The 15,483-nt window shown below is 44.4% G+C and overlaps 1 protein-coding gene across 9 annotated transcripts in view; it reads left to right on the forward strand.

Moving 5' to 3' along the window:
* CIT (citron rho-interacting serine/threonine kinase) overlaps window positions 1–15,483 on the forward strand; it is a 150,717-nt gene that overhangs the window by 85,540 nt on the left and 49,694 nt on the right. For all 9 annotated transcript variants that reach the window (XM_037511067.2, XM_037511065.2, XM_037511066.2 and 6 more), the window contains 6 exons: window positions 26–151; window positions 3,442–3,537; window positions 8,429–8,545; window positions 9,411–9,520; window positions 10,500–10,674; window positions 13,929–14,126. In XM_037511067.2, coding sequence (XP_037366964.1) covers window positions 26–151; window positions 3,442–3,537; window positions 8,429–8,545; window positions 9,411–9,520; window positions 10,500–10,674; window positions 13,929–14,126 — 822 coding nt within the window. The remainder of the gene's footprint in view (window positions 1–25; window positions 152–3,441; window positions 3,538–8,428; window positions 8,546–9,410; window positions 9,521–10,499; window positions 10,675–13,928; window positions 14,127–15,483) is intronic.

The raw sequence follows: 15,483 nt of genomic DNA on the forward strand, positions 1-15,483 counted from the left end.
TCTCTGATTGATTCATGACCTACAGGAACGCCGCCATTCTCTGGAGAACAAGGTAAAGAGGCTAGAGACCGTGGAGCGTAGAGAAAACAGACTGAAGGATGACATCCAGACAAAATCCCAACAGATCCAGCAGATGGCTGATAAAATTCTGGTGAGCAGGAACGAAAGTTGAAAAGTTGAAAGCTAACAGGTTAGAGGTTGCAGAGGGAAGGGGGTAAAAAGGATTAACACCGTAACAGGGGAGGTGTCCCCGAGTAGGTGAAAGAAGAGAAGTGGTTTTAGCCCTAGAATAGTGTGATAACCAAACGTGGGACATTTCCGCACTGGTCAAAAGATCCATCAATATTATTTTTTTGCTCTGTTTGCTGCTGCCTGACATTTTTCAGTCCAAACGCGCACACTCTGTCATTTCCAATGCATTTTTTTCAGGAGCATTTACGTACTTCTCTCAGCAGAGAAGTACATGTGGCCATTAATTTTGCAATGCCAATTTAAAAAAAGCCATAGGGACTTAGTCCTTTAAGCTCGAAACCCAGATTCTTGCACTTGGAGAAGAAAGAAATTAGTCACGCAGAGTTGTTTTTCTCAGTATAGTATTTGTCAGAGATCCGTGTTCACCCACTCACTTTCTCTGCCTCAGTTGGTTATTATTATTATTATTTTCAATTTCCTTAGATGTAGCAGGTCTTTTTTCAGGCTTGTAATCTTCACGATTCTGTTTTTGGCTCTGTTGACCAAATTAAATCAAGGGAGGCTCGGGTGGTCCTTGCAGATGTACTGAAGTATTGCCCCTGCCAGAGGGGCAGGCAGGTGAACCTTTATAGGGCTCTCCCTGGATCTCGGGCCCAAAGCAGAATGCAGTGCCGCATTTGGGAGCCTAAGTGATGATTTGGAGTCTGTTCCTAGCCTCCTCCTCCCAGCCCAGGAGACTGGAGTAGTCGGCCTTGCTCTCCACCATAAGGGGGCAAGGTTTTGAGCAGGGTCACTTCATCCCCTCTTTCTCTCTCTATCTCTCTCTCTCTCTGCGCATCACTTCTGGGAAATGAGTCACCAGCAGCTATGTGACCTCAGTAGTGGCCAACTTACAGGCCTGTGCTTTAAGCCAAAAGGGGGTAAATAACCCTTCAGAACCTTACATTTCTGTGTTTTTGTACATTTACACATATATGGGTGCTCTTGGGCAAACAGGTAAAGAGAAACTGGTTAAATTGTTTTTTGCTTTGACACCCAGTCTTCATATATACGTCTGCGCACGAAGGCAAATGTGACTGTTAGTCTGCTCTCTCTGTTCTCTTGTTCCGTCATCCAAGTTTCTCTTGGCAATTGTCAAGTGTGGAGTGAAGTTAGATCCCGTTGAGATGCCACCACCACTCTCTCTTGCTTGGTACAGACAAAGTGGCTGAGTCTCTTGTGGTTGCACAGTGTTTCTCTGTTTAATGGTGATGTGTTCATTCATTCATTCAACAAATATTTAATGAGCTTCTACTATGTGCCAGGCACTGTTCCAGAGGCTAGAAATACAGCAACCAACCACAGTGTTTGCATCACGTGACTGAAGAGTTTGAGCCAATACACCTAGAAAAGATATGTTTAAAAAATGACAACAACAACAAAAAATGCCAAACTGCCAAGAAGTCAGATTTTAGAATTTCTGCTGTTCCAAAGGTTCATTCTCAATGAAAATGTTGGAGTCCAGAGTTCTGCAGTCTTGCCTGCTGGGTTGTAAACTCCCAATCATAGGTAGACCAGAAATTTCATCTTAAAGTTGTCAGAGTTTTGGACCCAGTTTTAGGATTCTGACTTCATTCCCGTGCTATGTTATGAGGACTGAAACTAAGAAAAGATGATTATTGAGTGATTTCTAACATGAAGAAAACGTAAGCAGATTTCTTTGTCTGAGTGTGTCTTGCCACCTGCCTGAGTGCCTTTGTGGTTGTGACTTCGTTTAGTAGAAGGTTCCTTCTGCTCCAAAACCCTGTGCTTAGGCCATGAAGCATATGGGACATGGGCAAAGAATGGTCTTTGATACTGTTCTATAATGATGATGCTTGGAAACACACCCTCCTCTCCCTACCCTTCCCCAGTGTCATTTGCCTTAAAATATTTGCTCTTCTGATAAGAATTTTCCAAACAGATAATTGGGGTTCTCATTATAGCAAAGTCGTTTGCTTTAAGAGGAGAAGTCATTGCAGGGACCCTTTAGTACACATAAAGCCCAGAAAGTATGTTTTTATTAATTAAAATCCTGTTTATAGTCAACTTTTCAAGATCACATCTGTTAGATTGCAATAGAGCTTGTGCACCTGGTCCTATAATCGAACACTTTAATGGCCCTCAAAGCAAAGTCAATGCTGTAGACTTTAGAATTTCAAAAGCTTAATCAGTAACATTTTCTGTGCATGTGAATCTGAACGTATTTTTTTCTTCTCATTTTATGGACATATCCTGTATAATTTCCTCATTCTCCAAAATTCTCATAATTACTTGCACTTCAAAGAAAAATTTCAAATAATGTGAAGAGATGAAAACTTGGAGTAATGACTTTTGATATTAGTAATTAACTAATGGGTCCAGATTCATAAGAATTAGATGCAGATATTTGCATTTAGAGACTGTTCCAGTGAGTTGAATGCTGCCTTTTATAAGATCTGTACATAATACATTGGCAAATGAATTGGTATGATTTTCAAATGAATTAAATTTTATTTAAAAGCAAAGAAATTAAAAGAATGAAGAGAACTTTAAATTGGAGCTATTCTACATTACTCCAAATTTTCTTCCCATTGTCAATGTATGTGCATCCATATTTTTGTCATTATTATCAGTGTGTTTTATGTTCCGCTTTGTTCCCATTAGCGTTGCATCATATAAACACAATACCATGTGAGCATCTTCCACATACCAGTTAAAATAAGCTTTCAAAACTCAAAGTATTTGAATGGTAACATTAGTTTTCGTTCTTCACTAGGGTTCTTGAGCAATAATGTTGTTAATGGGGGAAAAAATGAGTTTTTTGTTGTCATCAATTAGATTTACCTTTAAAATAGGATCACTTTTCTAATTGAAGCTTTCATGGCAGTGAAAATGACCTGAGACTCAAGATAGTGGTGAAGGGCTCTGTACTAAACTTTCAAATGTTGCCTTGTTCCTCTTATTTCTCTATGCAGAGATGAAGAACTGCCTTTGTTTGAGCTGTCCTGGCAGGTTTCTGCTCCCAGCCCACTAGCTGTGTGTGTCTTGTGTGAATCCTTGGACTTGGAAAACCCAGGGCCAAGGCTTGGTGGTAGTTTCCTTCCCAAGATGCCTGAGGGCTAGCAGTGAAGGAACAGATGCCTGTTACCTATGGTGCCTGTGCCAAAGTCATGCTTCCTGTGAATGTCTAACATACACTGGCCATGTCCTGCCCTTTGCATACCTGACTGTCTGTCTTTTTGTGTCCAGGAGCTAGAAGAGAAGCACCGGGAGGCCCAGGTCTCAGCCCAGCACTTGGAGGTGCACCTGAAACAGAAGGAGCAGCACTATGAGGAAAAAATTAAAGTAAGATACTGTGGGGTTTTTTTGAAGATTTATTTATTTATGCATACAAGAACTGGGGTACAGGCTAGAGATGGGGAGGAGTGTGAGAGGATTCACTAGAGACAGAGTGGGGAGCAGAACAGGCAGACTGACCGAAATACACTGCTGAGGGGAGCAGTGGGTGAGTCAGGAAAGGTCTGCTGCACCATGTGGGTAGCTCCCTGGCTGGAGATGGAACTCGTGCTGCAGTGGCTACAGACAGCTTCATAGGTTGCATCTTAACCCCTTGCGCCACCAGCAAGGCCCAAGATACTGTTTTTTTTTTTTTTTTTTTATTTGCCTTGGTATTCCTTCTGTAGCTCTGTAACTGGGCAGGGAGACTAAAAATGGTTACCAGGTCAGAACCACTCTCATCATTTCTGGGTCCTAGCACTTGCCACCACAAACGCAAACAAAGGGGTTTTGGTGTAGCAAAGGGAAGAAGAACAATTTATTTTAACTAACAGGGTAGAGGGAGAGGGAGAACTAACAAGGTAGTGTGAGGCAGAGAAGGTCCAGCTCTGCCCTGTGGTATGGACTAGAGCTGTAGGTACAGGAGCTAGCAGGGTGCAGCAATATCTGCCATCTGGAGTCAGGGCCTGTGGTGCCCCAGGGCAAAGCTTTACCAAGTCCTGCCAACAATGGGACAATAGGTATGGCAGAGGTCTGCTGATGCTGAGGAGAGGGAGCCCTCCTCCTGCCCTGGGAGTGAACATCTGCTAGCTGCCCAGCAATGGCAGAGCTCATGTGTATGGTACCCTTTTAAGGCTCTCAAAATGGCCACTTAGCTCCACCCCCTTTCCATTAGCCCCGCTCACTTAGGATGTCGTGGCAGAGACCAGACTCCTGGCACTGCACAGGTGTTGTCCTCTCTGGCTTGGGCAGTATCTGGATGTCAGGTGGTGGACTTTGGCCTCTCATCCTGTGGGAAAAGCACTGTGGTTTGTGCCCAGCCTGGGAGGCTAAGCCTGCTGCCCCTGGGTCTAGGGAGTGCAGGATTTAGTTGCCCCTGACATGCTCCAGCAGCTCTGTATAGTTTCCCTTCTGGGGCATTTTGGGCCACTTAATGATCAACCAAATAACTGTTTAGGGTAAATGTTACCTGGGCCCTGATATGGGAAACTTGGGATATTACTCATGTACGGTTTGGGTATCTGTAGTTACAAAAAATTTGTCATGTATCTCAAGTCCATCTTTAAAGTATTTTTTTGGCCTACTGTCATTCAATCCATGATAATTTAGATTTAGCCCAGGCTCATCACATTCTTTGCTTTCAATATCCTTCCTGTATCTCAGATTTGGGATCCTATACCTTTGTTTAAAAATATATCCTTGAGGACTTTCTTCAGTGAAGATCTGCTGGTGATAAGTTCACTGTTTTGTTTGTCTGAAAATGTCTTTATTTTTTAGTCTTGGAAGATGTCATGACTGGGGATAGAATTCTAGGTTGGCAATCGTTTGTAATAATGCTCTTGAGAATATTCCATTGACTTTTGGTTTTTATTGTTACTATTGAGAAGTCAGCTGTCAAACTGTTGCTCTCTTTCGAAGTAATTTACTTCTTTTTTTGGCTACTTTAAAATGTTTGCTTTGTCTTTAATTTTCTGAATCTTTACTGTGATGTATCTAGATGTGGACTTCTTTTTATTTATCCTGCTTGAGATATACTGGGCTTTTGAATATAAAGGTATCTTTTATCAATTCTTGTAAATTTGGGGCTCTTATACCTCATGTATTGTTTTCTCCCCTTTTTTCTTCCTTCCCTGTTGAAAATGTGATTGGGCGTGTGCTACTTTTTTTTTTTTTTTTTTCATTTTTTTTATCTCTGTTATCCTGACTGAGTTCTAGTTTTCTGAACTGATTTTCTAGTTTTCTCATCCTTACCTGTCCAAACTGCCGTTAAACCCACTCATTGAGTTTTAAATTTCAGCTATTTTATTTTTTTGTTTCTATTCTATTTTGTTCTTTCCCAAATTCACTAGATTAATGAAGACAGTAATTTTCTATTCCCTGCATTCATTTTCAAAGCTTGACTCTTACTCTTTAAATGATTAAGGCATAGTTGTTTTATCAGCTGTATGTGGTAATTCCAATATCTGAGCGTCGTTTTTTTGCTATGTTGTTTCTCTTGGTTCTTTTTCATGGCACCTGTCTCCTGTGGTGGTGAACTGCTTAATTTTTTTTGTGGGGGGGATTATTAATAGGAGTTATTTGAGGCTTTGAATGAAAATATGTGGTCACCTTATTAGGTGGCTCCAGACTTTTATAGCTCTTACCCTTTGAGGCTATTACAATGAAGCTCAAGTTTATTAAGTTCAGCAAATACCAATAAACAATTTTAGCTCTTCTTGACACTCTGGGCTGCTCTGTAATTATATTCCTACCATCCAGACAAAATCCCAACAGAGCTTTTGGAAATGTTTTCTGTATTTTATTTAGCCTTGTTTAATTTTTCATAGAAGAGCTGGTCCAAATAATCTAGCCATATACAAGAAAAATTCAGTTGTTATTTCAGTTATTGAAGTTATTATTTCAAGTCTACCCTTATTAATAAATTCAGTTATCAGAAGTGAATGCCAGCCTATTTCCTTTTAAAATCACCTTACAATTGCATTATGATTTTGGACAAAACCTTTAATTCAGTTCATATATTATTGAGAACCAGACATTGGTCATTACATCACAAATAGTGTTTATTCCCCTTCCAATCAGGTATTGAAGGAGGCTTTTAATTTTTGTGATAATGCTATTACTGACTTGATTGGTATTCTCGGAGAGTTGCCTATTCCATTTTTGGAGAACCAAACACATACATGCTCATGCAGCATTACCACCTTCTTTTTTTTTTTTTTAACTCCTGGTGTTATTTTGGGTTATTCATCATTAAAAGAAATATGGGAAAACAACACTGAAGTGACTTCAAAGTGTTTTTGGTGTGGCTCCCCCACCCCCAATTTAATGCATTTTAAACTTTATATACCAATCTATGAATTACTAATGACTTCCTGGTTTTTATCTTTGGGGTGAACTAACTTTCAGAAAATTCTGAGAATGTACATAATAGTTCACTGGCACTTTTGCATGACGAAAACCCTTTACAGAATTCATCCTCTGATTTGAGTGATTATATTGATTTTCTTGTCAAAAATTCATGTTCTATCTTAAATTGATATAAATGTCTCCAGTGGAATCTCTCCTCTCCTCTCAAACAAATTCTTTGCTCCCCACCCCCATGCATCTTCTTGTTTGTCCTTCTGCCAGTTTAACCCTGTCAAAACTGAGATGCGCAATATGATCCACACTTCCCTTTTGTTGGTATCCATTACCAGCAAAGTTGGGGTCTTCGAGTCACCCTAAAAATGTGCTTGGTTTTTATGGTTTAGCACTCATAAAAAAGGAGTATGCCTAGTCTGGATATTATGTGGTCTCTGCTACCTTTTAGATGGAAAGAACTTTGTTTTGTAGATCCTAGAGAATGTTAGGGGAAGATCTGTTTTCTTCTGTCTTCCCTCCTGGAATCATTTTGAAACTATGTCTTTTTAGCCTGGTCTGCTTTGTGTTCTTGTCCCAGCCTCAGGAAGGCCATTTTGGTAATAATTATGATCCTACCCTAGATTCTATCCTTTTCTTGTTCTTAATTTTAGAATCATGCCCTGACATCCAAGAGAATGGGCCACTGGTCCTATTGAGCACTTTTCCTCCTCCCATGACCCTGTCCTTCACCTTTTGTTCTCCACCAGCTCTCATTCTATTTTTTTCATCAGTCGCTGGTTTAAAGCCCTCTTTGAAATCTGTTCTTGCCTTTCTTTGTCAGGTGGACCCCCTCCCTGCCGACGGGCTCTTTTTAGGGATGATGTCCTCATGAGCTGTGAAGGCCTCTTCACAATAGACATTGTGGGGAAGGCAGATTTCAATCCCATCTGTGACCCCAATTCTTTCAGCTTCCTTCCCAGTATTGGATGCAGTTGGTGTCATTCAGAAAAGCAGGGTGGATTCTCTGTGATGAGAAACACCAGGTTGTGGTCAAAGGCTCAGACAAGTCATGGTTTCCTTTTTTCCTTTTTCGCCTGTTTTGGCAACTGGCAGGGCTGTGTGTGCCTTGCAGAACATTAGATCAAGCTAGTGGATGGTGGCACCATTACTGTTTGGTTTTATTTTTTCCTCTTGGGAACAGTAGGTGCTTACAGTAGTGTTCTCAACACTGAGGCCACATGATTTCTGTTCCCCTGGGGAAGATTTCTCTTTCCAGTGACTTTTTTTTCCCCCTAGGTGGATCAGAGGAAAGAAGGGAGGAGAGAAGAATTTTTTTCCCTCTCTTTTATGTTGTGTTTCCCATCTGCCGACTCTCCACCTACTTTATTGGTGGGCAGAATCCGCTTGTCCCTGGCTTTTTCTGAACATCAGCCTTGGTCACACAGACTTCCTCAGTCTTCAGCTTTCTGCCCCTCCGCACATAGCCCAGAGGTACTGAGATTAATTTTGTACAAAGTGAGAGCAGACAGTGTTTTGAAAACTGCTGGTGCATTGGTAATAGCTGCAAGTGATAAGATCTTGAGAGAGATTTCCCCTCCTGCCCCCCATTTTGGGGTTTACCTCCACTTTGGATCTATCTCTTGGGTCTTTGGCTGCTGATTCTAAAATAAATTCTCCATTCCAGGCCACTGGGTACTTGCCATTTGATGGTAATTACCTTGATTGCTTAACCTCATCCTGGCTGGTAGACAGATTCCTAATCCTCCTTCCTCAGAGTTTGGAGGCCTGATCTTGCCACTGCTTTTTCCCCCTTTCCTGACTGTTCATAAATGCCCCTGGTCGTCTTCCCTGTTCAACTTTGCTGCTCAAGACTCTTAACTACCTCTTTTGTTTTTTGTAGGTGCTGGACAATCAGATAAAGAAAGATCTGGCTGATAAGGAGACGCTGGAGAATCTGATGCAGAGACACGAAGAGGAGGCCCACGAGAAGGGCAAAATTCTCAGCGAGCAGAAGGCGGTAGGTATAAGCAACCAAAAAGCCGGTTTTCAAAGATGGGCCATGAAACATGTCAGGAACACACACCTGAAAAGAGCTCATTCCACCTGGTGGATTAGTCTTTCTGCTTCAGTCCTGTGGCGTTTGTTGCTATGTGGAAACTCTCCGTGCAATTTCCTCCTCTCCCAAAAGCAGCCAAGGGTCGCCACTTTAACCTTTCCCATCCTTTAAGGACTCATGCTGACCTGACAAAATGTGTTCTAGCCCCCTGACAAAAGACCCAGTGGCTCTAGGTCTCCCTCACGTGTCTTCTTACCACCTCATGCGTCTTCTTCAGAAACTTGCTGCTTGCGAGGGTCACTTGTGATGCTTGTTAATCTACATGTGATCTCGGACCACACCGAGACTTTATCCATCAGAATCCCCAAGGATGGGCCCTGAAAAGTTATATTTTTAACCAGCACCCTCCCTGATTCTTAGGATTCATTAAGTGAGGGAAACTTTGATGTAGAGAGAATCTAGGACAGCTGCGGCTCGCTGAGAAAGACTCACTCAGAAAATGACAACCCAATGGGCAAAGAAAAATGTGAACTTGCAGATTCAAGTTTGAGGCTCCTGCAGCCTTGGGTCACATTCAGTGACAGGGGATTTAACGGGGCCTATTTACTTAAGGGCTGTCTGGCGCCTGTGTGGGGCCTCTGGCATGTTTTAATGGAGGCCATTTAACTGCGTGCATGTGTGTTCTGTTCGGTGGAAATACTGAGTGCCATTCATTTGGGCCTCTGGCCAATTTACCTGCATTTTGCCCCAATCCACATGACTCACGTTCCTCTCATTCTAGTAGAACTATCTGTGTGTGAGGTTTCCATGGTCCTCTGTGTTTCAGATGATCAATGCTATGGATTCCAAGATCCGATCCCTGGAACAGAGGATTGTGGAGCTGTCAGAAGCCAATAAACTTGCCGCAAACAGCAGTCTTTTCACCCAGAGGAACATGTAAGTATTCAAATCCTAACTGTGTGCATGATTACACTTTAGTCTTCTCTCCCGGGGCATAAACTCCTTTCCTCTCTCTGATGGAGTGGAGCAGATTTAATTACTTCTGTATGCTGGCCCAGCCCCCTAGACTTATGTAATTTTGCCCTTTCTTAAATGCTCTCACTCTACCGTGTTCTTTCTTCTGAGCTGGGTTTGCTTTAAATGCTTCAAATTGCCATCAGATTACAGAATGTTTTGCTCTTCTCTAATGAGTCTATTTTTAGTTTGCTTTTGGAAAGTCCTTGTCCCAGGGCCTGCCTCCCATGATTAGCCAGAGGTGATCTTGTGTGTGCCCAATTGGGCCATCCATTTCGTTGTTGTTAAGTCAGGCCCTGGGGGATGAAGTTTGGGGTTCAGCAAGGACTCTACAATCCAGGAGCACTTTGATAGCAGTCTTTTCCCCCAGAGAATTACAACCTTCAGGATTTTTTCCTCCTGAGATGTCTCCTGAGATCTTTTTAAACATTCCCATCTCAGTTTAAACCAGCTGGTCGGCAGCTCTTTAGGCTTTGAGTCATTCCAGTTCCTGAGACTTCTGAGCAGTTTGGTGGAGAGGCCGGCAGGGTCTACCGAGAAGGAGGAGGAGTAACAGTCCTTCTCATGGCCCTTTCTCCCCAAGGCCTGCCTTAGTGTGTTGTTGGGGTACTGGTGTGCTTGGAGCAGGCTCATTTCTGTTCTCCTATACAAACAAAATAAAGAGGGGTCAACCAGCAGAGTGACATGTTGGTATCTCTTGCTTCCTCCTTGACCATACTGAATCCCAAAGTCAGGTGCTCTGAGCAGACCCCCATGCTGGGATTTTGCCCAAGGACATGGCTGACCTGGGAATGACCACCGTCTGCTCACCCAGACAGCTCTCTCACTTGGCTTTCGTCCTGAGAGGACCTGCTCACCTCTGATGGGACTGTGACTTTGGCTTATCCCACCCCCCCACCAGGAAGGCCCAGGAAGAGATGATATCAGAACTCAGGCAACAGAAGTTTTACCTGGAGACACAGGCTGGTAAATTGGAGGCCCAGAACCGAAAGCTGGAGGAACAGCTGGAAAAAATCAGCCACCAAGACCACAGTGATAAGAGCCGGCTGCTGGAGCTGGAGACAAGGTTGAGGGAGGTGAGAATGGGGGTGATCTCCTGAGGGGATTTGTGTTGGGACTCGAGGCCCCAGGCCAGCTTGAGTCAGTACTTACATGAGAGGCATCTGCTGTTAAATAACAGAAATCCAATCATGATGATTTCGAAGGTCTAATTGGCTTTAGGAAACAGTTTCCATTTGGGGCAACATCCCATCTGACAAGGAGAAAGGCTCTGTGAATGCCCTTCAGGGTGAAAAGTTTTTTATAGGCAGAAAAAGACAAGATAAGGGAAGAGGGAATTATTTCAGGCTTAGGTCATTTACTTGTGGGGAATGGATAAGGGTCTTATGAAAGATTATTTCATTTTCCTTTGGTGATTAGAAAAGACCCATTAGGACTACATCTCTGGGAAGGCTGAAATGACAGGGACTTTGGCACCACAGTTGGGTTGGGCGTTAAGTGGTGGTGGGCTGCCGCCTTCCTGGCTCAGGTGTCTCCATTTAGACCTGTCACTCTCTTAATACACGTGGTGGTGAAGAGTGCAGGCTGGGCCTCAGGGATCTGGACTAGAATCCCACCATCCTTAGGTGTCTGTAACCTGGGCAGGCGGCCACTCCTCATTGCAAATGGCCTTGATATGCCTCAGCTTCTGAGGGTCAGGGGGCTAAGGTAAATGGGTGCCGCAGTCAAATGGGGGCATTTCTCCTGTGTCCAGATTTAGCAAGGGTTATATGACCCGGTCCGTACATGGAGGTTAGCACAGTGTTGGGTATACAGTGTGGCTTCATGACAAGCAGCCGAGGTCTCACAATGACAGTGGCAGATGAAAAGACAAATCGAAACTGGAAGTGCGTTTGCTGGAAGGAGGTTCTCTTCAGAGGCGGTAGGGAACGGGGACGACTGACCGAGTTTTGGGGAGGAAAATACAACACATTTTGCTGTAGATGTGTTGAGGTTGATTCAGGCTGTGAAGTTACATTCGTATCCTCACTCACTGTATTTACTGAATGCCTGCTGTCTGCCAAGAGCTATCCTGGATACACAGTGCTGACAACACAGGCCCAGCTCCTGGTCTGGGGGCTGTGGGTCTCGGGGGCAAGGACTAGCAGATGTGGCCTGCTTGCCAGACTGGATAGCAGAGAACAGCCCTTGGGGGTGGAGACGGTGCCTGAGCCTAGTCGGTGCTCTAACACTTGGGGTAGAATTCTTCAAGATTAGATGATCTCTCTTTCTCTTTTTTAAAGATTTATTTGTTCATGCATACAAGAGCTGGGGTGCAGGCCAGAGGCGGGTGGTTGGTGAGAGGATTCACCAGGTCCACTGAAATACACTGCTGAGGGGAGCAGTGGGCGAGACAGGAGAGGTCTGCTGTGCCATGTGGGTCAGCTCCCTGGCTAGCGGGGAGTCGAACCCATGCTGCAGTGGCTGGCAATAGCTTGATAGTGCTGTCTTTAACCCCTGCGCCACCAGGAAGGCCTCAGATGATCTCTCTTAAGGGAGGCACTGTTAAACAGACAGTGGTCCGGGGACAGAGCTTGGGGAAAGCTGGTGTGCGGCATGCTTAGCTTGAACTGGAATATTCATCCAAGGCCAGTTCTCTTAAAGACCAGAAGAAAATATATAATCTTGTGGTTTTTTCAGGGGCTTTCCAGGTATATTCCCCTCCCTTATGTTCAGCTGATGTGCCAGTGTTGAAATGCAGATACCTGGGCCTCTCAATTTCCTTGACTGGAATGTGGGAGGACTTCGCACTTTATCAGGTGCCTCGGGTGACTCTTAGGCTCTCTGGAGTCGAGAACCATTGCTCTGGGTTGTCCAGAAGTCCTTGGTGGTGGTTTAACTGTCATTTCCCAGGCTGTGTTTTCTCAATCTTGTGAAAGTTTAACATTTTCCTGTAGTGTCAACTTGAAGAGTGTCAGTAACTCCGAGGACTTAGCGTGGCAGCATGGACTGCATTTTGTCTCCCCTTTGCATAGATGGCGCTTGCTGCCCTTGTCTTGCAGCTATGGCTCATCTGGGCAATTAAAATGCTACTGGGGAAGTTTGTTGCTTTTTTCCTTGAGTCAGAGTGGCTGGCCACCTCCCCTGCGCAGTGCCAGTGGGAGAAACTTAAAATGCTGTGTTGAGAGATACAGGCCTGTTCCCTGGGACTTCTGGAGCTTAGTTTCAATCATAACAAGGCAGGCCCACCTTCTCTTTGCCAAATGCTGCTGTTGGTGTTGGGGCAGAGGCCTCAGCCTTGGCTTTGATTCCCCTGAGCAGGCCCAGGTGGTTGGTTCCCCGAGCCTGGGCCTGCACCGTTAGCTCTTCTCACCACGTGTGTGGAGTCTTGTGTGTTCCCCTGTCACTGCACAGTGTGCCGCTCCCCCACCTCTGCTTGACTTGCTGTCACCTGCCTCTCATGGTTTTGCCAAGTGGTGTCAGGGGAATTTTCAGGCTTGCTAGAAGACTCCCAGCCTGCTCTGACTGCTGCTGTTTTTGTCAGATAAGCAGTAAGTCATGGACTCTGAGCCAGGCTTCCCGAGTTTGCTGCCAGCCCTGCCACTCTCTAGAGTGTGACCCTGTGCACATGGGCTCTCGCGGCCACATTTGCTCACGTGTAAGACAGAGGTTGGGCAGCACCTCTGCTGTGGTTGTTACGGAGGTGAAGTGAGTTAAAACAGCGCCTGGTGTGGTGTGAGTGCTCCCTGACTGCTAGCACATCGTCACCACCCTCCTCCTTACTAGAGACATCTCAGCTTTGGCTTCTGCTGCCACTGACTCAGGAAGGACTTCTGGAGTGAGGTGACCAGCCCCTTGCTCTCAAGTTTCCTGCCCATTGTCCCGGAAGACTTTAGACATCCACTCAGAAGTTTTCCTTGCTCTTCAGATACCACACATCACAGCTTCACAGACTGCTTCTTAACCCCTTGTGCCACCAGGGAGGTCCTGCATAGCCTTTTAAATTTGAATTTCTCCATGGGTTTCTTACTCTGGAAGACATTTGCTTTCTTTGATAACATGATGAAAGAGATAGCTAAAAGGAACCTGACCATACATATGTGGAGATAATTCTGTCCTCATCTTGTAGATGGGGAAATTGAGTCACAGAGAGTTATAACTCATCCATGTGGTTCTGTGTGGTAGAGTTAGGATTCGAATCTGTTAAAACTGGTGCTGAAGTCCAGGCTTCACTGTCAAACACTGTCTCCTAGGAAGAAGGGCTGGTGAGAGGTGACGCCCTCTCTTATCTTTTCTACTAACAAAACCTCAACCAAAGCATTCATCCCTCAATGCATTATCTCTCTCTCAGGTCAGCCTAGAGCACGAGGAGCAGAAACTGGAGCTCAAGCGCCAGCTCACAGAGCTGCAGCTCTCCCTTCAAGAGCGTGAGTCCCAGCTGACAGCCCTGCAGGCTGCCCGGGCTGCTCTGGAAAGCCAGCTTCGCCAGGCGAAGACAGAGCTGGAAGAGACAACAGCAGAAGCAGAAGAAGAGATCCAGGCGCTCACGGTAGGCCTGGGCAGTGGCACCTTCAGTCTGCTGAAGGTCTCAGCTAGAATGAGTGTGGTGCTGAGGGTATTTGCTCACTCTTAAGAATTTCCAAGAGAGAAAAACAATCTGTGAGATGTGTAATGGGCAAAAAATGAGCTTATGTAAGCTGCTGCTTCGCTGGAGTCTGTGTACTCCATCAGTTGGTAATATCTGAGGGTTCCTTAGAATCTTGAAAAGTTCCTCCTTTATTTATTTATGTACTTTCCTCTCTTTAAAATAATCATTATATTTAAAATTTCAGTTTCAGCCAACACCCATTTACCTGGTTCTTCTATGTTAATTTTCAATAATCCTTAAAAAAATAATAATTTGTATCTAACAGTGTTCTTTTTACCATATTTCTATTTTGGTTAACTTCATTTGTGTTACCCTTTTTTTCAAGTTGTAGATTCTGCTTCATGTCTTATGTTTGCATCTGGTATGATCTGAATGGGAAGGATTCCTTTGAATGAAAGATCCTTTCCCTAAAAGGGACCCGACTTCCCTGCTCTTTCTTAGAGACTAGTTTACTCAAATGGAGACTGTTCTCGGGAGAACTTGTTGGCAAGGGGTGTCACTGGATTTAGACCTCCTTTCTGGAAGTCCAAAAATGTGACTTTTGGGGTTGGTCAGTTTCCCACAGTTGATCCCTCTCTTGGGGAATGACCCAGGCTAACATAACTGGCAAGAATCTTAAATTGCCGTTTTACCCACTTAAGTGGTAAATACAACCACCGAGTTAACTATGATACTCCGGGTGACTAATCTTCACATGTTCTCCCCTTCAGGGAAGTCTGCTTACAAACCCCACTTCTCTTGGAAGGCTGCCTGGTGGGCCTAGACTCAGCATAGAAAGCTGAATGTGTTTTAATGGCTGGTGCCAAACAAGCGCACGCATATCTAACAGTGACACACTGTGCCTGCCCAGCTGTGAGGCGCACTCAGGCTTGCTGGTCAGGGCGCCCTTGGCTGTGGCAGGGCACTAAGCAGCTGATGGGGCTCAGTGGTTTTTTTTAATGAGGTGCCTACAGCAGCACCTTATTCATTCTGATTCCTTTTGGATTGCTGTGTCTATCACCATCAGCAAATGTCCCTGACTATCTCTGGGTAAGCTCCCTTCTAGAGATGGCCATGAACTTTCATTGCTTATGAATTTACTGTGTTAAAAAGCTGCATGTGTATTTTAGAAAATAACACATTTCATTCTTACAAGTTATCCCTCATTGTGTTGGATTTGGGAAGTCTATTATCTGAACTAAATGGGGAACATGATTTGACACTGCCAGGCCCCAGTCACAGGGGTGTCTGCAGTTCTGGGGGTACCGAGTGACTCCTA

Source organism: Talpa occidentalis, unplaced genomic scaffold (assembly GCF_014898055.3).
Source record: "Talpa occidentalis isolate TD23 unplaced genomic scaffold, MPIMG_talOcc4v2.1 talOcc4.14, whole genome shotgun sequence".
In the NCBI taxonomy this organism is placed as follows: Eukaryota; Metazoa; Chordata; class Mammalia; order Eulipotyphla; family Talpidae; genus Talpa; species Talpa occidentalis.